The sequence below is a fragment of the Solea senegalensis genome, linkage group LG1 (genome assembly GCF_019176455.1).
Source record: "Solea senegalensis isolate Sse05_10M linkage group LG1, IFAPA_SoseM_1, whole genome shotgun sequence".
In the NCBI taxonomy this organism is placed as follows: domain Eukaryota; kingdom Metazoa; phylum Chordata; class Actinopteri; order Pleuronectiformes; family Soleidae; genus Solea; species Solea senegalensis.
The window spans coordinates 13,987,142-14,010,058 of record NC_058021.1 but is presented as its reverse complement, the minus strand read 5'-3'; the positions used below and the strand labels follow the sequence as shown (position 1 = coordinate 14,010,058).

General features: G+C 40.4%; 1 protein-coding gene across 8 annotated transcripts in view; it reads right to left on the bottom strand.

The window, feature by feature from the left end:
- The window catches only part of LOC122778117 (histone-lysine N-methyltransferase 2C-like), a 62,745-nt gene that overhangs the window by 31,338 nt on the left and 8,490 nt on the right, over positions 1-22,917 (bottom strand). For 7 of the 8 annotated variants that reach the window (XM_044039715.1, XM_044039722.1, XM_044039707.1 and 4 more), the window contains 13 exons: positions 19,701-19,789; positions 17,555-17,702; positions 16,349-16,555; positions 14,729-14,844; positions 14,513-14,622; positions 13,198-13,360; positions 12,763-12,934; positions 11,470-11,584; positions 9,374-9,549; positions 8,267-8,619; positions 4,773-4,850; positions 3,630-4,357; positions 2,211-2,333 (listed from right to left, as the gene is read on the bottom strand). In XM_044039715.1, the coding sequence (XP_043895650.1) occupies positions 2,211-2,333; positions 3,630-4,357; positions 4,773-4,850; positions 8,267-8,619; positions 9,374-9,549; positions 11,470-11,584; positions 12,763-12,934; positions 13,198-13,360; positions 14,513-14,622; positions 14,729-14,844; positions 16,349-16,555; positions 17,555-17,702; positions 19,701-19,789 (2,578 nt within the window). The remainder of the gene's footprint in view (positions 1-2,210; positions 2,334-3,629; positions 4,358-4,772; positions 4,851-8,266; positions 8,620-9,373; positions 9,550-11,469; positions 11,585-12,762; positions 12,935-13,197; positions 13,361-14,512; positions 14,623-14,728; positions 14,845-16,348; positions 16,556-17,554; positions 17,703-19,700; positions 19,790-22,917) is intronic. The other variant, XM_044039747.1, reaches the window with a different exon arrangement.

Sequence of the window (22,917 nt, the reverse complement as noted above, 5' to 3'; positions counted from 1 at the left end):
ATACAAGTATTTTAGCACTGCTACAGCTTTGAAGAGAGGGAGTAAAGATAAACTCAACTTATTAGAAAATTGCAACATCTGAACTAGTGCTGCAATGAATAATTGATAATACATTAAGAGAACACACACGAGAAGTGACACAGGAAATATCGAGCCAATTTAATTTTGCTCGTTTTTGGTCTCAGTGTTGACTGATGAACTTTTGTAGTCCGTGTCCATGATATACGTTTCCGTCAGTAACACCTATGCAAGTTAGGTCTTTTAATAGTTCACACATTGCGACTGGTGAATCTGTATGAGCACCATTGTTGGGGGCTTTTATCGGCAAGTAGCTAAACTTGCCAGTGATGGAAAATTCAGGCTGAAAACTGTGGCGTGAACTAGTTTAACAGAAACTTCCAGTAGCCCAAAATCTAATCCCTTCCACAGTTGGCTCGGATCCCAGCCTGGGGCTCCTCCCATTTACTGCACCATCAGAAACACTGAATAATGGTGCACAACAATAACTGGGCCCCAGCTAACAGTATACAAATTAACCTCCTCAAGCCTTGCTTAGTGTCACCATGGCAACAAACTGCCACAGACATTAAACCAAGTAAAAGAAAAGAAGTAAAAATCGAATGTAAGAAGTAAAATTATTAAACCAAAAAAGGTTCAAATAAGAGAAAAGAGCAAAGCGGGACATGGTTGATGAAGAGGAAACATGATTATTTAAAGCTAGAGAAGCCAATTTCTGAGGACTGAGGGACTGTTACCCTCTGCCCGACCTGGTATGCTGCATTGACTTGGTATGAATGAGAAGTTGACATGATGAATTCAAGTTTTCAAGACCATAGTTTTGTGTGGCTGAACGGTGAGTGTCACAAGACCTAGCCAAATATCCTGATATTAGTTTTGTAAAGATGGCTGGGAAATGGCAGTTGTAGAAATGGGGACTGTGTTTTTGCCCAGCAGAGGTACTTCTTTCACTCAGGGAGTCACAGTTAAAATTGTGTAAGGTACTGTATTTTGGTAGTCACATCGTATGAAACTGGACAAATTTGTCTATGTTCTGGTAGAACATGATGGATGAAGAGTGAAATTTGTGGCTTGGAGTTAAAGTTCTCTCCATTCTAGCATGTGACGTCATCCACTGTGGGCTGAACAATGTCCTGACTGAGATGGCATTTTAAAGTTCGAATGACACTTCTATGGTAAAATATGTGACACTAGTAAGAAGCTGAAAATGTGTGTCTTTGAAGAAGTTTTTAATTTATTTTAATAGGGGGAAATATTCCAAATTAGAAATAGTTTCTATATTGAAGTGTGAGGAACGGAAATGGAAAAAAAACAGAAGACAAATGGCGCATTTACACTGGCTCTACTCGCCTCGCCACGGCACCGTTTAAGTAGAGTCTCCACTAGCATAGTACCTGGTACCAGGTACTATTTTTAGTACCTGCTCCGGCAAGGTTCAAAGCATGCCAAGTAGGTGCTATGCGATGATTGGTCAGACTACTGGCCACTGACTGGCCAGAGTCCCGACACAGGAAGAGACTTCCCACATACAACAGCCGAACAGTGCCGAACTGTAGATCACAGCACCGGCGATCGCGAGTGGCATCACAGACCGCTGCAGTCTGTGGAGTAGGAGACTGAACTCCGGAACAGTGACAGCCAAACAGTGCCGAATTGTAGATAAGTTAAAACTACTTAACAATCCTAAAAATGTGGGTTAATCTCCCACAACTACAGAAGTCTGGTGTCACTCGTGTGTGTGTCGTGTATAAAACGAAGTCACCGCCGTTTCACTCAGCTGTGCAGTGATGACTCCGCCCATGTTAAGTAGGTACTTTTTTGTAGCGGAGATGCAACCTAATCGTGCCGTGTCACGCCATGCTGAGGCAAGACGAGTAGAGCCGGTGGAAATACACCAAAAGACAAGTAGTGACTGCCACACAACTTACAGTTGGATTGTTTGGAGAAAACTCCAAAGTCAGAACAACTTATTTTCATCTCTGCCAAATCTTTAATTTTATTCATGTTCAGGTTGATAGTTTAGCCATGGCTTTCTGAGTCTCCTCTTACAAATGCTAGGGCTTATTGTTATTGTGGACTTTAAAATAGAGTGACACTCAAGAGCACTTGGGGAGTGTGTGTCACTTGGGTAAACAGAGGGCTAACAGAGGGCAGCTGCTGCCCTGCCATCTCTGGTGAGCCACAGTATTTACCACTCTGATGCTCCAGCCGGGGCTGCCAGAGGACTGCCTGGTCTTTGGGACGTCCCACCCCTCTGACTGGTCTGGTGACCAGGACAAAGGGGAGCTCACACTGCTATGGGGGCTCCATGCACCCTAAGGTAAGGGGGGTGGGTGAGAGAGTGAGAGAGAGGGAGGGAGAGAGGAGGGCGACAAAACGCAGCAACTTAAAAACAAAGCCAGCGAAAAACAAAACATACGGAGAAAGATGTTAGACAGATGCAGTGAGCGTCTACTGTAGCTTTTTGGGAACAATCCAATACACACCCACATATGCAGCCTTTTGGTCTGAGAATCCGGTTATTACATTCTGTATTAAACTTAATCATTAGGCTTTTCATGCTTACAAGTCAGACAGGCATGTTGGTAAAAGAGTCATTGTAAAGAAAAAATTGAGAGCACAATTGTGTTAGTTGCATTTAACACAGGGGAATCTGACAGGGCATCACAGAACCATACTGCAGAAAAAGAGGTCATGTAACCTCTCACCATGTCAAGTGTGTGTGGCTAGCATGTTGACTAAACAGCGGGATTGCATCAGCATGGCAGCACATGAACACATTAGACAAAAGCATGCTGGACAGGAGGGGAAACATTTGAATTTGTTGAAAAAAATGTCCTTAGGCCTCGAGTTGAGCCATAAAATGTTAACTTAATGATTTAAAAAAAAAAAAAAACCCTCACCAGCATCATTCATAATATATTATTGCCATGGGTGTGATTCGACATTTACCATCAGTGATAGTTGATTGTAATTAACTTGTTTTTGAGACACCAATATTTAATTTCATAGCTACATGTGACCCACTGCTGTTGTAATATGGAGATAAGTAGAATATGGCAATGATCACTGTAATGTGATGTGAACAATCAAGTGGCATGTTTTAACAAGGACATGAGGTGAACACAGTGATGAAAATGCTGCCGAGGTTGAACATGTTGAGGGACTGTCGACAACATGTGTTGCAGCCATAAACATGACAAAAGTCTTTCAGAGATAATTAATATCTCAGCTGAGTTCAGTATGAAAACTGTGACTAACTAGTCATGTGGTGCACAAATTGAGGAAAGCGGAGGGGGATGAGAGAGCATCATTTGCCAAACAGTTCTCCTGCTGTGTTAGAATATAGTGCTGCAGAGCACAACTTGACTGAATAAAAAAAATGAAAAGATATCCTGAACTGCAGAAGCTGTTTCAACCAACACAGCGGCACTGAGAACATTCCTCTTCATAGAGCAGAGCCCATGAGACACAATGAATGCACTGATTATTGACAACAATTCAGCGATATCAGGTGCAGTGATATTTGGTCAGGGAGAGAAAAACAGACCAGTGAGACAGTGACAAAACGCATTACTGGTCCCTTTGTAACATGATATTCAGGTTCCTACCTGTTTCACTCTTGGCCTCCCAGGAGAAAACTTCCTCTTGGTGATAGCTGGCTTTCCCATTCCAATCTTTGGGGTGAGTGGTATGAGAGTGGTGGTGGGTGTGATACTGCTGTGGTCACCCAGTGAAGGTAGGATCTGGATCTGTGGAAGTTCTCTGGGACATGTCCCGCGTAGAAGAGATGAGGAGTGGGAGGAGGAAGCGGAAACCATTTCAACCAGCCTTTCCACTGACGTCTTGAGGGGTCGCTCCTCCGAAAACAGGCTGGGAAATGACAGATTAGGTGTGTTCTCCAGTGTAGTGTCCATCTCTTCAGATGTACTAGAAGCTGAAGGGTTAACAGTCTCTGCCAGGTTCCTGTGAAAAATACCATCCTTCATCTCCTCAAGGTCTTCTGGAGCAGTTTCCAGAAAAGAAGTCCTGACAACATCCACAATTGGAGGCTGGAGTAATGAGACTTCCACTGGTTGGTCCATGAAAGGTACTGGTGCAGTACTTGGTTCTTTGGTGGCTGAGATGATGGCCTTAAAATCCTTTGTGCTGGGGTTAGCCATACCCTGTTCAGAGCAGACCTCCGTGATTGCTGGTTTGATTTTTAATGTGGTGTCCTGCGACTGTAGTGCCTCTGCAGAGACCTGGGCTGGAAAAGTCTCCAGCTCCTGCCAGGGTGTTGTTGAAGATGCAGGACTCTCTGTAGGTGTCAGCTGGGTTCTTGCTGCTGGTTTTGTTTCTGTTAGTGAAAATACACAAGAGGAAATGTGGATTTTTTTTTTATTACATCAGTGCCATGATTAGAAAATGGAAAAGATTAAACATATATAATGTTCACCTAATGAATTTCAAATAATCTGCATCACTAAATGGTGTCATTAATGTAAAAGAAATATTTGGCAAATGTCTATCCACATGAACAGATGCCACCAAGATCTGGCACCAAAATGAAAGAACATCAACTCAGTGTGAAAATATGGTATTAGTGCAGCATGTACAGAGACCATACAATATCTGCACAGTATTTCAACCATGTCAATAAACTGTGAGCATTATATTTAACGTCAATTCTACAATAGTAATAATTGTTTAATCAATGCAAATCAAAGAGACAGTGTCGTTTAAGTCTAAATAAAGAAGTTGTGGCTACAAACCTGGTTTGAATTCTGTGAGGACTTTGTTGACGGATGGTTCAGTCACCTGCCTTTCAACGTCTGCTACCACTGAGACTTCTGAAAGAGATAAAAAATATATATAAATATATTACAGTAAATATCAAAATATAGTAAAGAAACTTTTTTTTAAAAAAAGGTGAGGAAATAAAGAAATTGGACCATACAAAAATGTCCGGTTTGGATAACTAGTATTCAACTCTTCAAAATAAATTGTTAAAAGAAGAGCATATTCTTTTTGTTTATTAATAGGCAGATTTTCATTGCTGTTGCATGAAAATACAAAAAAGGGAAATTGTATGTTAACACATATCTGAATATAACATCTCCAAATGTTTTGATTTCTTTGCCCCAATGCCTGAAAATATTAGTTTAGCCTTTCTTAGTGGAAGAGAGAAGCAGGAAATCATCTGATTTGATTGGCATTACAAATCTTTCTACTTGAAGTGAATAAAAACAAAGATTAGTTATAAACGCAGTAGATTCTTTAAAGCTCATCCACTAATTGATTCATCGACTCATCATTTTAGCTCTAAATTCACTACAGCTAATGTGATGTGCCTCACATCACAAAATGTTAATGTCCTCTGTAATAAAACTGCTGAGCATTTTTTTCTGTGAAAGCCAAATCATCTGATTTAACTCATAAAACCATTTGTTGCAGATCACCAGTTATCTCTCGAGCCAATAAATAGATAGATGAATTTTTATGGATTTTTTTTGATCAGTGCAAGGAAAAAGATTAGATCCTATATAGGTGTGTAACATTAATTTTTAATACTTAAACTTAATGAAGCATTGCATGAGCTTTGAAATGAAAGCTGCCTTTTTACTAGTAGCATTACTAGTAGAGGTGGCTTTCAAGTTAAAAGCAGTTATTATTTTGCAAAGAGACATGGGGCATTTGGTATTAATCTATTGACTCCGGCTCACTCTCTGTTTTTATCTCATAACCCCTCTCTTTATTTGGTTTTGTGTTATAGACATCACTGCATTTGACTAGTCTGGTATGAATAGAACTAGTCATTCCTGGCTATCAGGCATCCACACTTGGAGCCAATATTCTGCCAGACAGTACAGATAGCCCAGTATTAACGAGGCACCCACCATTTCAATCTACAAGTTCCCATGTCACAGTGATCCTGACACACACATGCACCTGCTAAGCATCTCTGCCAGGGAAGGGAGTAACCATGACAACCAACATCCCCGGGTCTGTGTGCTCTAGGCTCATGACTGTGCAGCTTGCAGGTGCTCATCCGGTGCTGATGCCAGAAAGTCAATTAGGAGATGGGCTTCCAACCATGGGCTGGAGGCCTTCAACTACTGACCAAGCTGAACACACGTTCTCATTCATATTAACACCATGCTTCCTATATTTCCGACAGTGATAATAAAATGATGGTTTAGATAAATGCTTGGTCTGATTAACGCAGATTCAAGCCTGCACAACATGAGGTAATTATGTACAATAATTTTGTTCTGCATTGCCTTGATAATAACTTTAGTGATAGATTAGGTGCATATGAAATTCCTACATCTTCCTCAGCCACTGTACTGTCCAACCTCACAGTCACAATCAAATTGGCATCAAGTAGTCTGAGGGCAGCTAATGAGAAGCTCGGGCTTGTTGTAAATGTATGACCCATACATGACCCCCCCTGTATGACCCCCCCTGTTGCTGATGTGGATTCATTCCCTGCAGGTCACACTGCTGCCTTTGCCTGGAGCTTTAATTTTACAAAAAATGCAAATTTGAAGACATATGGCCATAAAAGCTAGCAGTCTCCAAGCTGAAAGCTGTAATTTTCACATTTTAATTCACAATTACTTTAAAACTGTGGTTTTAAGATTAACAGCACAGTGGATGGGTATAGTAAAGATTCCAACGGGTTTCAATGGTGTGAACACATGATGTGTGGGAATGGTACATTTTTGTTGTGTCTTTTTTGATGTGTTGATGTCAAATGTGATCATGATCAAATGATATTTTACTGTTCCAGTGTGTATTTTGACAATGTATTTCAAAAGGCTACAACCTACAATGACCAATGATCCATCAGGGGCAGATCTGACAGAATCTCATTTTTGGTTATTTTATATTTTAAATCAAAAACATGATCAGATCACATTGGCTTGTAAGCTACTTCTAATAATGCAGCCATCTAAAACCACAAGAAAAAAATGTCAAATGAGAGCACATGCGTATGGTGCCTAGGACAAACAAGCAAGCAAGCAAGCAAGCTAGCTGTGTGAGCAGTCATGGATGAGCAACGCAGCTCAAAGGCAGGTTTGTAGATGGGGGATCGGATATCATAACCACCATGCTAACCCAACTCAATTTCTCCTGCCACTGGAGTCTGCTGTCTAGACAAGCGTGGGTAGCCTAGCTACCACCAACATGTGCAGCTCACAGCTCACTTCTACAATATTTAACTCCACTTCAGGGCAGCAAATAGCAGCATCGTGCAGCTCAAAGTACAAGAAAAAAAGTTTTTATACCACAACTCATCATAAACACTGCAACCAGAGGAAAAAAAGGATGGATCTCGTGGAGGATGCCATTTACTATGGTGACAGTGGTTTTACTAAAAGCTACGGGTCCCATTATCTTATACTATAGCAAATATCAACTCAAAAACCGATAACAATAAGTCTAAATCTTCTGAATTAAAGTGAAAAAAGGCTCTGAATGGAAAAAACAGACATTCCTAGAAATTAGGGCTGGTTATGCGATATGGACCAAAACTGATATTGCGATATTTTTTGTTCGAATGGCGATATTTTGAACAAAAGGTTAACCACTCAGCTGACGGCTGAGACCTGAAACAGCTGATAGCTGAAACCCGGCATCCGGAGTGTACAACAGAAACCCGGAGACAGGAGACCAGAAACCCGGAGACCAGAGCCTCGTGTCGGACACGGTAAACACGTCTGATGTGTTTTAGGTCCACTTGGAGCCGAAATCTGCGCCTAACAACTGAGCGACTAACAGCTGGTGCTGGAGTAAAAGTACACATTTTATTTATAGGAAAATAGCACCATTATTCTTTTTCTTAGCCACCAACTGCTCACTCTGCACCGTGTCCGCCACGTTTTCATTCAAATGTCTGTTGTGATGCATAGCGTGGGTGGGAGAACACTACATAGAACGTACATGTAAGGGGCGTAAGCAGCTGAACTAGGCTTGTAGGCTCAGAGAGAAGCTTTATTAAATACCGTTCGCAAGGCGACATAAAAATAATATATAATACACCTGTATAACTCTTACTACCGGTATATCGCCTAGCCCTACTAGAAATTAACTTTAATTATGTGTCTTCACTTACTGTCTTACTGTTAAGACATGATAAATATGCAAATAAAACAGATTAGACCTCCAGGTGGGTTATGTGCAAATAAAAAAGGAAAGGGGAAGAAGGTCAGGGCAGGTGTCTTCCTGTGAATGAGCCAACCTTTTTGGGACAAAGACTTACCAGGCATCTGGGCTGATGTGGCCAGCTTCTCCTCCTGGACAGTAGCCTGAGCAGGCTCTGGATCTGAGTGCAATGGAACAGCAAGTAATTCCGGTTCGGGGTCATTGTGCATTTCAGGAGGCTGCTGGGTGCCAGGTTCTAGGTCCGTGTGCTTTTGAGCCAGCTGTAGGCTGGACTCAGAGTCTGTGTGCATGGAGACAGGCTGGGGGCTGAGCTCTGGGCCAGTATCCATATCTTCTGCCTGTAGTGCCTGCTCTGCAGCAGGGGACTTGCAGCTGGAACAGACATAGTCCTCTCTGGGGTGGATTTCTGCTTGGCCTGAGTTTTGACGCTCACACTCAAGGTGTAGCCATCTGAAAGGAGTGTAAAGGAATTTGAGGACATGTTTGACAAATTGTCACATTAATTTCTGTGTTTTTTCTTATGTGACTAATAGTGACACTTGGGTCAACCCAGATATGGCAGGTTCAGGTGGACTTTAATTATAGTAGGTTTGAGTGAGTGCCTCACTTCAAAGACTTCACCGATATTTTATTTTTCTTAAAGAAGTAATCCAACGCTTTTGTTTAGATGCACCACTACTGCTAAAAAGTCCTTCTGGAAGGATCACTGCTCTATATACTCTCCTCTCATGCTGGCCAGAGCAGTGTTGTGTATTTCCAGCTACCAGCACCTCAAGCGAGCACACATTCAGCTAAGCTGAAATCACATATAGAAACAAGCTAAATCCTGGAACTGTAGACTGAATAATTTTTTTCCCTTTCTTTTCTTTTTTTATCCCAGTTTAGCCAAACAACACAATGTAAAGACATAAATGTAGTTTGTAAGTTTTTTGTTTGAGGTTACTACATTTGTTTGTGATCAAGGTTTTTTTCCTCACACAATTAAAAAAACATAGTTTGCAATGGATTGTCTGTTTATTTTTTCTATTTCGTTAACCTTTTCCAGCACCCGTGGCCAGGCTTTCATACGAGTCACGTGGGTGGGTGCAGGTCATAAAAATCCCAGACCCACGCATCACTTCTTATTACAGAACACCAATTTACAACAGGAGTAAAACATTGAATTAATCACTGGCTATTGTGTTTCTTAATAAATGTGTATTACCTTTTACAAGTGTGGCAGAATAGTAAATCTTTATGATGTTCAGGGTCCAGGATGCAAGTACACGTAGGACAACTCAGAGCGGGGTCCTGGTTTTGGACGCAGTTCTCACACAGCAGGCTGGTGTGGTGCCATTGCCCGCTGGTTCGTGTTCCACATTGGAGGCAAACTCTGCAGCTCTGAGGAGCAAAGAAGGCATTCTCACTACGATGTCATTCAGAGTCTTTCACACCCAATGTAGTATAAATAACAGTGTTGCTGCAATACAGTTTTGGCACCTGAGTCACTTAATGGGAAACCAAAGCATGAAACCTGTCCAGGCCCACAGCAAGTTTTGGTATGATTCAGATCATGAATCTTTGCAACTAAATTTGAGGCAAGGCTGAATAACACCACTTCAGAATTACAGTCAGTAAAATTGTACGAAATACGGTCATAATCTGCACTTCTGTTTCTAAAAAAATATATTGAATAATGACCGTGATCACAGTGACGTTGAAGTTTGACATTCTGAATAAAGACTCTTTATCACTCGATCGCCATATCAATATATTGCTGTATGTAATGCTCATCCCTGGGTGAATGTGAAACGGGTAACACTGGAAGAGGGTGTTACAAAGCTACAAATGGTCATCACTTTAAAACTAAGCAAGTTGCCCCTAGTAAAAAAATATCATATGTATATGATATTTTTTTACTAGGGGCAACTTGCTTAGTTTTAAAGTGTCAGTTTAAAATATTAAAATATGTCAGTTTTTGTCTTTCTGCTCCTTTAGCCATCCCAATTTGATTTTCTGGGGGATTTAAGCAACTTGAATACATCCAACAGCTTCTCAAAAGTCTGTGAACAGCTTCCCTGAGCACAGTGTTGCGAGTAACAGGACCACAGAGTGGCACAAGGAAATAAATGGCAGCCAGCATTTTTGACAGTATATCCACACTAATAGCGAGTGCCAGCAATCAGTGCTGCTTTGGGTAAAATCTGCTGTAATTTGGCATTTGTCTCCACAGCATGCCTCTTAAGTGCCACTGTTCATTTGAAATGGCACTTGGTTCTTAGTGTTTTGCACATACTGGGAATGGAAACAAAGAGGCTACTGGTAAGTCAAAAGTGTTCGGACACAAAATATATCATAAAGCTTTTATTGACATTGTTTACATATGAAACATTTAGGTAATAGGTTTTTGCTTTTAAAGCAGGGCTACTTAAGGTTAAATTTGATCTCAATGCTGAAACAGTCACACTGCTGTGAAGTGCAGAGGTTAGTGGATATCTCTAATTGGGTGAGTTAATCATGTTTGACCTTACATAATATTGATGAGGTTTTCATAGTGATGATTATTTTTAAATTGTCCACTAGAAGTTCACTGCCAATTTCTGTCAGCAATACGCTACTTTCTGAAGCCTATACAAGGTGAACAACATATAGATGAAAGTGCTTTGAAATCGGAACAGTGACAGATGGTTTCACTAATCTCAATTTCAGAAAGAGGTTGAAGGTTGGTTCTCAGCAGAAACAACAGCAAAGACTCCTCCTGCACCGAGTCAAAGAAGCAAAGGCCCTTTGTCACCTGCTGCCTCGCTTCTACTGCAGCAGCTTCCTCTGACCACCGCAGAAAATTGTGTGGTGGGTTAGCCAGCTGCATGATTCACAAGCACGCCATTTACACTGCTGGGGTATGAAAAGTGGGACTGAACCAAGGGATGTGGGTGATTAACATGCACACACATGTACACACATCTTAGCGCTGAGGCTAAAAGATGAGCCAGTGTGAATTGTTTCTTAACCACAGGAAGAACACATTTAAACCAGCGAAATGACATTTACACAGGTGGTAATCAGGGCAGACAGAAGACTGAACATAACTGTCTATGATCATAATGTGACACGGTTATTTTTGCATCCCCAATGACTAAGAACGAAAATTAGCTAGTGGGTACATTTGGTTAAAGAGCATAGATTCATGTATACATATTTAGATTACATCAAAAATCCCTGCATCATGTTTCATATCATTGCATATTGGAAATCAACACAGATACAAAATTATATCTGCGTCAGGCAGGTTCTGAGCATCTCACATGAGTAGCTTCCTACCTTGCACCTCCATCCATTGGTGGGAAGAGAGTCTATAGCAGGTTGCAGACAAAATGTATGGTAGCCTTTGTCACACATGTCACACACCAGCATTTTCGTGTCCTCTCCTGGATTCCTGCAGAAAGAATAGGGTTGAACAAAAAAACAGAAAACAGAAGACGTTGCACATTGACTATCTACACATTAATTGTACATGTAAATGTATTATGCAATTTACAGTTGTCATGGTTGGGTTATTAGAGCTGAAACAATTAATCGATTACTAAATTAATCGACAACTATTTGGAGAATCGATTAATCGGTTTGAAGCTTTTTTCATGATTAAAAACAAGATTTCTGATTGTTTAAGCTTCTTAAATGTGAGTATTTTCTTCATTTCTTTGCTCTGGATAAGTTAATAATTTTGCCCTTTAACAGTAGTTTTACAATTGAACAATGAACTAATCTATCCCTCTGCTGTTCTATTACAAGAAGTATTTTTAATTTTGATTAGTAAACACATCTAAGTTAGGAGATTTTGCGCCTTTGATTTTTATTTTTTATTACTTTTTTTATAAGCAGACTAAATGGAAATTTGGGTACCATGGGTAATGTTTGCTCCTGCAGAGATGTTAGTATGCTTAAATATTAGTCTAGCTGATATACAGTAGCTCAGGGCATGTAGCTGTGCGTCATGATGTGTGGGTGCTGCTTCTTTAATTGCAGGTTTGGAAATGAGTAATACTGAGGAATCAGTTGGGAAAAAAACGAGAGCTTAACTGTAAACACGCAAATGTGTTTTTTTTCCCTGGCCAACACTGAAGCACTATATGTTTATGGCCTATAAATAAAAGGCAAGATTCAATATTGATGTCACTGCAATACAAGTCATGTTTCGCATTTGTGTCGTATCTTTCAATTTAAAAACTAGTCTCAATTCCCATCCCATAAATTAGTTTGTGACAGCATAATCATAAAACCCAACTCAATCTAACAAAATACCATGCTCGAAAAAAATACACTATGCAGTGCCGGAGTTTCTGTGTAGCAAGAAACTGGAAGCTCAATGGACTATGTTCACCTGAAGCTAACAGACCGTATTGCCAACACATCCTCTGTCCTGCTTTAATGGGTTCAGAGGTTATAAAACTGTGCTTCAGGGTACAACATTCAGTTAAGTCCTCAGAAGTATACAAACCAGTCACGGTAATCATGCCTGGTAGCTTAAGAGAAAATTAGACGAGAGAAACGAGAATAGAAAGGACGAAAACATTCACGATGCATAATTTGGGGGGGGTTTGAAGGTTGACTTACTTGCATGTCTGGCAGACCTTGCACTCGGGGCACTGCCAACCTGCCCTTCTAAGAGGGGTCACGGCCATGTCCAGGCAAATTCCATGGTAATGCTGACCACAGCTGGTGCAGAAGAGCTGGTCCAGTAGGTCCCCCGGGCTATCGCAGAGTGCGCAATTTACATCATCTACAACTATGGGAAAGGAAATTAAAGAAATAGGCACAGAGTGAGGCAAAGTGGGTGTCTTATTGAGTATTAAAAACTCAACTGTACATTTCATTTGTGTACTGTACCCAATCAGGCTTCCATTTTTTAAAAATGTGCAAAAAACAAATATTAAATGACAAAAATTACAGATCAAAGATATTTGGTTTGAACCCCCTCCTCCACCCCAAATTATAACAGATAAATACATTTTGGATAAAAAAAAGTGACAGCACTGGAGTCAAACTTACATTTGTGAATGGCCAATTCAATGTGTTCTGGGCAGAGGAGCGAGAGACTCCTGATATCCTGAAATGTCCCAGCTGCCCCTGCACAGGGGTAATGGTAATGTTGAGCACATCCTTCAGCACAGCACTTAATGGATGCTCCAAGGCGCTTACAGTATGCACAGTGCTGCAGAGAGAGACACACAGAGAGACAGAGAGAGAGAGAGAGATCCCAATGTGTCAAAAATGGCTTGGTCCTCAAAACAAATAAGCAAGGATGAGTTTCTCTTATGTTTAGACCTTTTTAATTTACTGTCCTCTAGTTTCTCAGTTCAGGATCAAGGCACCTGTTTTAGCCCATGACAATCACACTCCAAACCAGAAATTATAAAGGGCTCAACTTTTTTGTGGTTTTAGACCACAAAAATGTTGCTGGTCTAAAGCCTTGTTTGATTTTGCAGACATACATGCAAATCATTACCTGGCTATGTGGTTCAATTAACAACATACAATACAGAGTACTTAAAATACTGTATATGTATAATATGTTCATGCTCAAGAGTTGATTCAACTATACCATGAAGCAAAAAGGACTCTTGGGCTAAGCAGCCTTGCAAAGTGTGACCAAGAAGAAAAGTTCTACCTGCACCATATAGGTCAAAGAGGAACAAAAATGTAAATGCAATTTTTAAAGCTGCATAAACATCTGATCTATTAATGAAACTGACCACAGAGTTCATGATTAAAGAGGTGATTATCAGGGATGTCATAAATAAAAAGTATGAGTAAGGTCACCACTCCTACATAGTTCAAATTAAAGTTTATAATGCGCCTTTCAGTGACATTTTTATTTAATTTTACAGAATAATGTAAATAGCAAAAACAACAAAACGGTCAAAAAAAAAGTGGCAGACCGAAACATACATTATTTAATCCCAAGCACTTGAATAACCTTCCTAACCTGAGCTGCAGACTTTTAAGACTAGACACTTTCAAAGGGTAAATTTAGATCATACACGTTATTACAAATCCAAGTTCACAAGTGTTTACACAACCGCTCTTGAGATTGAGTGGAAGACTTTGCACATGCAAATTGAGTGCTGTTAGGTGTGCCACTGCTAATGCTACGAGCTAAGCTGCCATGAGAGCTCAGCCTTGTTGAGTGGCATGACCTTTTCCATTTCACAGTTGAGAGATCCACGCTGTCGGGCCGACCTTTACCAGCCAGTCTGATCCTTCAGCTTTGCTGTGCCTCACTGAAGCAGACCCTCCCTGCTGCCTCAACACATTAAGATGGTGTTAACACCCATTAGTCTATGGATGTTCTTTCCTGACTTACCTTTGTGCTCCCTGAGTCAATGGCTCTGTCCACATTAAGCAGAGATTGTCCCTCGCCCTCACAAACACCTTCAGACCACAAGGCACAACTCTGATGTGCCCAGCATTGCCCTGAAATTTTAGTCAGCGCCAAAGACAGAGTCAGAATCACTTCAACATAGAGTATTAAGAGATGATGTTGGGGAAAAAAGGAGAGAAAAATGAAATCTGTTTTTACCTGACTCAAACAGAGACTGGACTTTAAAATCTTGTGGAAGGCCGACATGAGAAAGTTCATCCCAAAATCGACTGGCTGGGTCTGGTTCTGGTTCTTCCTCGCAGCTTTCAGACTCACTGAAACAAAAAGGGAAAAGTTTGCAAAGAAAGCACACCAGCAAAAAAATGTTTTAAAGGAGGAGAGCTAAAAGATTTGGTACACAAGAGAGGGACGGCCTGATTCAACTTAAAAATGAATCAAAAAGAGCAAGATAAAAGGTAAAGGATGTTTTGCAGTTTTTACAAAGGCAGAGAGCTGTAGACGGGGAGAATGAGCTGGGGGAAAATGTTAGAGAGCAAATAAAAAGCTGTGGGGGAGGAGAGAGGGAAGGGAGGAGGAGGAGGAAGAGGGCCATCTTGTTTGGTGTGTGCACAAGAGGCTGGCTGTTCAGTCTCATAAAATCTGTTGAAAAGGATGCGTTTCTCCGAGTCCCTGGCTTGAACTAGTGAGCCACATAGCATGCAGAAAATGTGGAGAGGGTGCATTTGCATTTAAAAAGGACCCAAGCTCCAGTAAACAAGCCAACGGCCAAAATCCAGAGACTCACTTCTGGAAGCATGATGGTGTAAAGATGACAAAGAGCCTTGACCGCTTCTTGATTAGAGCCAAAGTTTAATCAAATATTATGAAACCATCTTCTCCCACCACCTCATATTTCCTCAGCCCCCCCCCCCCCCCCTTTCCACTATCACTGGTTCTCTGACAAATCAATATTTAATTTATCCTCTTGCCCTGGGCTCCCCACTCTGCCTCTGTGTGGCAGAACCAGGGACTGGCCCCAATGACCAATCACACAGCAACAATACAACAGCTACTGGTTGGGCTTGGCGTGATGCCAGACCCATACTGCTCACATTATTTCACAGGGAACCCACAGAGACACCCAATTGGTTCCAAAGGACCAAAACAAATTAGGCAGCTGACGAAAGTGTCCGGGGAGGGGCCTTTGTTGGCATGGTGTGCACTCATCTGAACACTTGCGTGTGCTCTCTCTCTCTCTCTCTCTCTCTCTGGCGCACATACACACACACACACACAAACACACACCTGATGTGGCAACCTCAGCCTCAGGGCACTAACAGATACTATTCCTGCTGAGGCAAATTGATTTAGCCTTCAAATGTAGACTGACAACACAACGTGCTAACTGAGGGATGCCCTTTGGCTTCTCAGGTCTGAGTAGGTGTTATGTACATGGTCCCTTGTGTTTATCGGCAAATGTGTAAATAAAACCTCTAAACCCGTTTCAATAAGAATTTCACACAACATGAATTCAACAAAGATTTACATAAGACCAAAGTAGATTTCTTTCTATATATTACATGTCACTTAGCAGACACTTTTATCCAAAGTGACTTACAATTAGTGCAATAACATTAAGTGCATACATATGCCTTCTCACAGAATTGGCTATTTCCTGTTCAGCATTTAGCGTGTACAAAAATGTAGGACGCCAAAACAATGTGTGAAATTACACCATAACCAAATTCTGATTTCATGTAGCTCATTTACTTCCTAAAGGGAGACAACACAGATAAAATAGCTGACTTTGTAATACCACTGTAAGCAAGGTCTACTTACTTTGTCTTTTCCTTCTGTCCTGAGGTGGTCTCTTCAGCCATTTTAGGCTGAGTAGTTTTATCACCATCACTCCCATCACTCGTCGAGCCTCCTCCGTCCTTCTGACTGAATAATGCTTCAAGCTGAGGCATGGTGCAGAAGAGTTGCAGATCCCCCTGACCCAGCAGGCTACGGCCACCGCAGAAACAGAAGGCACAGAGACGCTTACTGAAACAAAGAAAATGGGTGGCAGAGGGTAGTTAATTATATATACCTGCTGTGACTTAAGACAGTGGCATGCATGTCACCATTAATTAAGCCCTTCCTTTTCTGGCAACGAGATTCTCTGGGCACAACAGACATATAAACACAAGATGCGGATGTTTTTAAGGCTTGCGTTTAACTTTAACAAAATAAAACTGTTAATTCAGCATGATTTTGTCAGACTGTGGGAAGACAAATACATACACCTTATATTTACAACTGGTTTTGGAAAGTACAACATTTAGATTAATAAAGATTACTGGTCAGGAGATGAAAAGTTAGGACATTTTTAAAAAATTGCAGGAAATATTTATTTAATTGTAAAGCAATTAGCTAGACTTGCTAATAAGATCCCCTGAGATGCTGCTAGACTGCCCTCCATCACTAACATCAATGGCAGGGACAGGTCAGAAGAGTGATTATAACCTTTAACAGAGTGGCACGAGGCAAGAGAGTGTTGCCTTAACCAGCGGATTTGTCATATTCAATCCATTCATGCATGTGCACACAACAAGGCACAAAAATGGCAAACGTACTTGGTCACATTGCAAAATAGAAATGCATGACTGCTTACAAGCGCCTCAGCAGGTAGAGCAGCATATGAATTTCCCAATCAACTAATTTCCCCATTAATATTAACAGAAATGTATACTTCTAAGAACACAGTCAATATCAGAGACAGAGCTTCAGCAGACAGTATCTTCGACATTAGCGGCACGAACAAAGGTCCCAGTCTTCACTTGCAGAAGGGCCTACATGTCTGTGTTGAATGTGGCTGTGACAGCTGTAGCTGAGAGGCTATGTGCAATTTTTACATCATAACTGTAGTGCTACAATCATACATTATAATTTTTCTAGTCCAATACATAGCCAAACTGTGTTGATTTTTTCCTGTCCGACTTTGGAAAAACATGCATTAAAAAAAGTTTCTCAAACAACTGTGGCAAGTTTAGCATTTCTAACCTGCTTTTCACTTCTCTACTCCCTGGGACAGATGGTCCTGCTGAATTCTCAGCTGGAGGGCTCTGGGCCAGAGGGCAGGAGGGCTCGTCCTTCTCTGGCACTTCACTGGCCATCTCTTCCACGGTCTCTGCAGGCAGGATTTGGGTTTCTAACAAAAAAAGGAAATGATCACATCAGTCAGTAAAGAAATAATAATGCAAGTGGAACTACAGTGCAAGTGCACTCTTGGTAATTCACTTCCTATCAGTTGCTCTTTACTGAATTCCAAATGACTGTAAAATCAACATGCAATGTCCAACTGACAAAAGCTGTCATGGAGAAAGATGCCTCCAATCCAGACAGTTTCTTCCAGGTCAAAACTCTGCTCTTATCACTGAGATGGATGGTAAAATATGGAAACCATATGCTCAAGCACTGATTACTGTAAACCCAATGGGAACATCAGGCTCCTGTGCAGAATATCGATAACCGAGGCAGAGTAAAATATGAATAATCGCTGCCAAATGTTTCAAAAAGTGGAGTTTAATTTCATCAGTCCTAGTAAACTAAATTACTAAAAAAAAAAACATGAAAATGTTTACTGTGCTACAATATATAATGCAACTCCCAAAAGCACTTCTCACTGAGACTTTGGGGCTTGTAAAAATTTTGTGTTAAAGTAATGTAATTAGACTAATACCACAATCATTGAGTGTCATCCAGTGGAATTACACAAGGACAAGTTAAAGCTCATTACCTTCTAATAACTCCATGTACCTGCGTAAGACTTATAACCTGGAGATATGAATGTGGAATAAATTTGTTTTCTATTAACTATAGTTAAACAACCCCTTATTCCCGATAAGCACTTGAAGTGTCACTATGCAACGAAGATAACGTTAACAGTAAAAATGTCTCAAATATAATTGAGTTTCTATATATTGACCAAGTGACAAAAATCAGTTGTTTAAGACAATTAAGATATATAAGTTAATGCTTACTTTTTTCAGAGATGCACACGTTTAGAGATGACATTACATATAATTGGTGAGGTAACTGCCGGCCTTTGATGGCCCTTTGTCATTATACAGTTCTAGCACTACTTGACTCGGCTCAACTCAGGTTGGTATCAGGCACATCATTTTCCATTACTTCATAGTACCTCCTCGATGTGGGTGGGGTCGTCGTTTTCAGTTCACTGAATCATTAGAATCTGCTAATTAAAAAGATTTGTTCACTGTATCGTTCAGTCCTTCCTGCATGATCGGGCACAGACTCCGTCTGACACGGTCACTGAACTGAAATATGGCCGAACGGGTTGTGATTCAGCTCATGTTTGTCACTAAATACACTGATATGCAGTTTGGCATTGTTTGGTTTGATTCTTGTGTCAGGTGTCACGTTCATGACTCTTCCAGTGACGTCACATTTTAGTATCGGCTCAGCTCACTTGGAACCTCGTCAGAGCAAGTATCGAAAGAAGCACCAGGTCAGGTACCAGGTACTCTCCATAATGGAAACGCAAGAAAATGAATAGAGTTGAGCTGAGTAGTGCTAGAACTGTATAATAGAAAAATGCAAGAAGTGGACCAAGTAATAGACTGATAGGCAACCCTAGGTGCATACATTTAACCCTAACCCTTGTTTTTGTGTAAGGTAAACTAAAACTAAAAACATTAGGGTTGCCTAGCCTTAGGTAGAATGTGAATCCCCTAATATATTCAGCAGGGCTGCACTGAGATGCATAAGAATGGATGGCATGGTCACATGATGTGATGTACATGCGTTAAAAAAATGCACAAATGGGTCTGGAGAGACTGATGGGATTTTAAAAAGCTTTTAGAGGGCATTAGCCTTGGGCTCTTTCCCACTGCACCTCAATGCCAATCTCGGAGCGGGAGGAGAGATAGAAGCAGTAAGGGGAGAAAAAAAAATGAACACCCACTGCAGCTTCACAGCTCAAGCTAAACCCTTTCAATTATAGCACTGAAGTAGAAGCATGAGGTGCCAGGAAAAAAACTCTCATCCATCTTTCTCCAAGTGAGGAAGACTCCTCTGCCTTAACTGAAATAAGCACGCTGTATGACGCAAGCTCCAGTCTTGTGTCAGTTTCAGCAGAGCCAATATGTACATAATGAATCAAAAATAGAGAAGTGCAAAGTCCCACCTGTGTCCTGAGTGCCGACGGACTCCGTTATCTCACTTCCATCCATGCTGTCCTCCTCATCTACAACAACCCTTCCTCTGGTGCGACCCCTACGGTGAGAAAAAAACACCAACAATTAGACATGGAAGTGTGACTGTGTTTCGCCTCAACACGGGGTTGGCGATGCATTAATAAATTAGTGTAATAAAGTCATAGCTATCACTAATTTTTAATGGCGCAAAAAACCCACCAAGCATGGCAAAAATGGTGGTAGATTGGGGGTTGGGGTCACTGGTAATATGTTGAATTTAAAAAATGGTCAATCTGAATAACTCAAGAGGCACTGTGGCAATATAATGCAACACCATCCACAAATCAGGCATCAGAATTGTGACGCGTGTGTTCAGTACAAATTCCATTATCTAAGCACATTTTCTTGTTAAGATTCAAATCTAAATCCAAACACCACATGTTATTATGACATAAAAACTGTGATTCAAGACAACACAAACAGTGGACCATGAATGTACATGAATCCTCAGGTATCCTCTTAGAGTTTGGATATCGTCATGACTTTTCCTGGTCTTAAAGGCTGTTGCACTGATAATCACTGGGGTACCCCTGAGCAAGGTACCCAACCCCCATTGCTCCCTGGGCGCTACTCAGTGTGGCAGCCCACTGCTCCTAATTCTAGGATGGGTCAAAATGCAGAGAATAATTTCCCTAAGGGGATTAATAAAATATCTAAAAAATAAATAAATTACAGAAATACACTTAATATTACAAAACTTACTTAAAAACATATATCGTGATAAGATCTTTTCCAGTCCTAATACCAACCAGCAAATTAAGAAAACAACAACTATGACCTTTGATTATTGCGAGTAATCAGCATCCACTCCATCATCTAACCAATAGCTACTGCAGTGTGTATAGAACAAGGCACTTAGAACCTATAAGAACAGAAATCGTTTTGATGTATGTACATTTGTAATAAGGTGTTGGTTACGCTCTCAGTTTGTGAAAAGGTCAATGCTCTAGTTAATTTTACACTGTGGAAAATAATGTGTTGGCGGCAAAACCTAGACCATTAAATTCAACATTTTTTTGCAGTGTTGTTCTTAACATAATCAGTTATTCTTGTTGCTTAATGGCAATGTTACTTAATAGACCCTGCCATGAAAAAAGATCCACACAGCCCATGTTGTTGATGTTTCGAGCTACACCGTGTAATCAGGCTATATTACTTTACTTTTTTTTTCCAGATTTGTGATTTCTTCGACTTATTCATCATAATTACCCAAATGTTCATTTATTCAAGAAGCGTCAGAACTCAATTAGACAACGTTTTTTTCAGGGCAGGTGATGGGATTTTAACCATTACCAATTGAGTACTTATTACCCTTTGTAAAATGAAAATTGATTTCTAGGAAATTTGTTTTTATTAATTTGTCCTTCGACAAATTATACCAATTAGAGAACAACAACAGCCATTAGAAAAAACCCGAAATCATAAGACCCTTCAAGTTTAATTACTACTATCAAAATCCACTCAGAAAATTGCCAAGCTAAAAATAATCTCTGCCTTTTTCCTCCAATCCACACCGTTATCTCCACGGGAGATGTCACTACTGTCTTAAAGACAGGCAAATATGTTGCAATTGTATGATTATTTTAGTGAAAATGCCCAGTCAGCATATCTGACAACCACACTGACAGTTCAAACCATGTGCCTATATGCAAATTAGGATATATACAAGCACCAGCACATACCCCTCTTGAAGGGCTTTGGAGGAGGTGGGGCTACATTTTCAATTGAAGTGGAGAGAAAAATCACAAATGGCTGAATGCCAAATCAACTCCTCCCTCTAAATGACTTCCATGTCAAGATAAGAAGAAACCAGAAGACCAAGAATGACAGAGGAGACCACTGGCAATCCTATATATACACTTATCAGTAAGACTGAGTTAAACATAATTGTCTTTAAACGGCAGATATTACCAAATAACAGAAAATACTTTCCATGTAAAGCTGCACAAAGTAACTGTTGAACCATTTTAATCAATCTTATAAAATTAAGTGTAATGTAGTTTTTGCAATAAAATCAAATGCAACATTTACGCAAATTTTGGATACAACAACAGCAAAAATTAACTTTCACTTAATTGCTCATTCATAGGGTCTTGTTCACTGTAAAGCTGTGCATTAGACATGAATCTTGAGCATGTGGCAGTAAAAAACATCATGTGAGATGACACCATTGCAAAAATACACATTGCAGTATGCCTCTGAACTCTTATGCAGGTGAGGCAGATAACCAAAACAAGAAAAATGTGTAGAATAACAAACCACTTATGCAGAACACATTGTCTATCACATGCCTTCCTTCAAATGCTCACAAGCACGAAGGCAAGTTTTGATTGCAGAAAACAAATCCAACTGTGCAACATTTTTATTACTGACCAAAATATAATGTATACCAACACACTAATTTGTGATGACACGTTTCCAGAGCCTGCTACATAAGATGTTACTGTAATTATAAATATATATTAAATCAAATATCAACTCAAAACACAGCCAGTTTTTTTCACTGAAAAAGAAAATGCTCAAGACGAACATTCAAAACCCTTACCATGCACCATGCCCCCACACACACACACACACACACACACACACACACACACACACACACACACTTCCACCAGAAGGAGAGAGAGAAAAAAAGAGAAAAGGTGAAAATAATGCCATGGAAAGTAGTCCCAGCTCGCACACTGCAGCCTGGAAAACCTGACACAGATTGCCATTCTGAAATGGACTGACTGGCAGATGGAGCGTGGGCAAATCAAGTAAATTCCAACAATTAAGTCCGCAAGACCGATTTCTGACATATCCTCCTTTGTCACAAGGTTTTTTTAAAAGTACAAATTTATTTTTTACTTTCAGATTTATTTTTATATATTAATATATTAGACGGACCAGACAGTTGTGTCTGACTACGACTTTGAGAGTGTGCTGTGGTAAGAGCACAGTCATAGTACAGTTCTGATCACTGACGAGCGTTGGTGGGGACTTACTATTATTGAGCTTTTTTAAAGTTCAAAAGGTTCTAATTCAATGAAAGCAAATTGGGGTATCAATACTGATCTTGATTACTGCGATAACAGCTCTAGTGGTAATCTGCCACCCCAACAAAAACATGTTTATTTCTCAAGCAACTACAATCTTGCAACGATT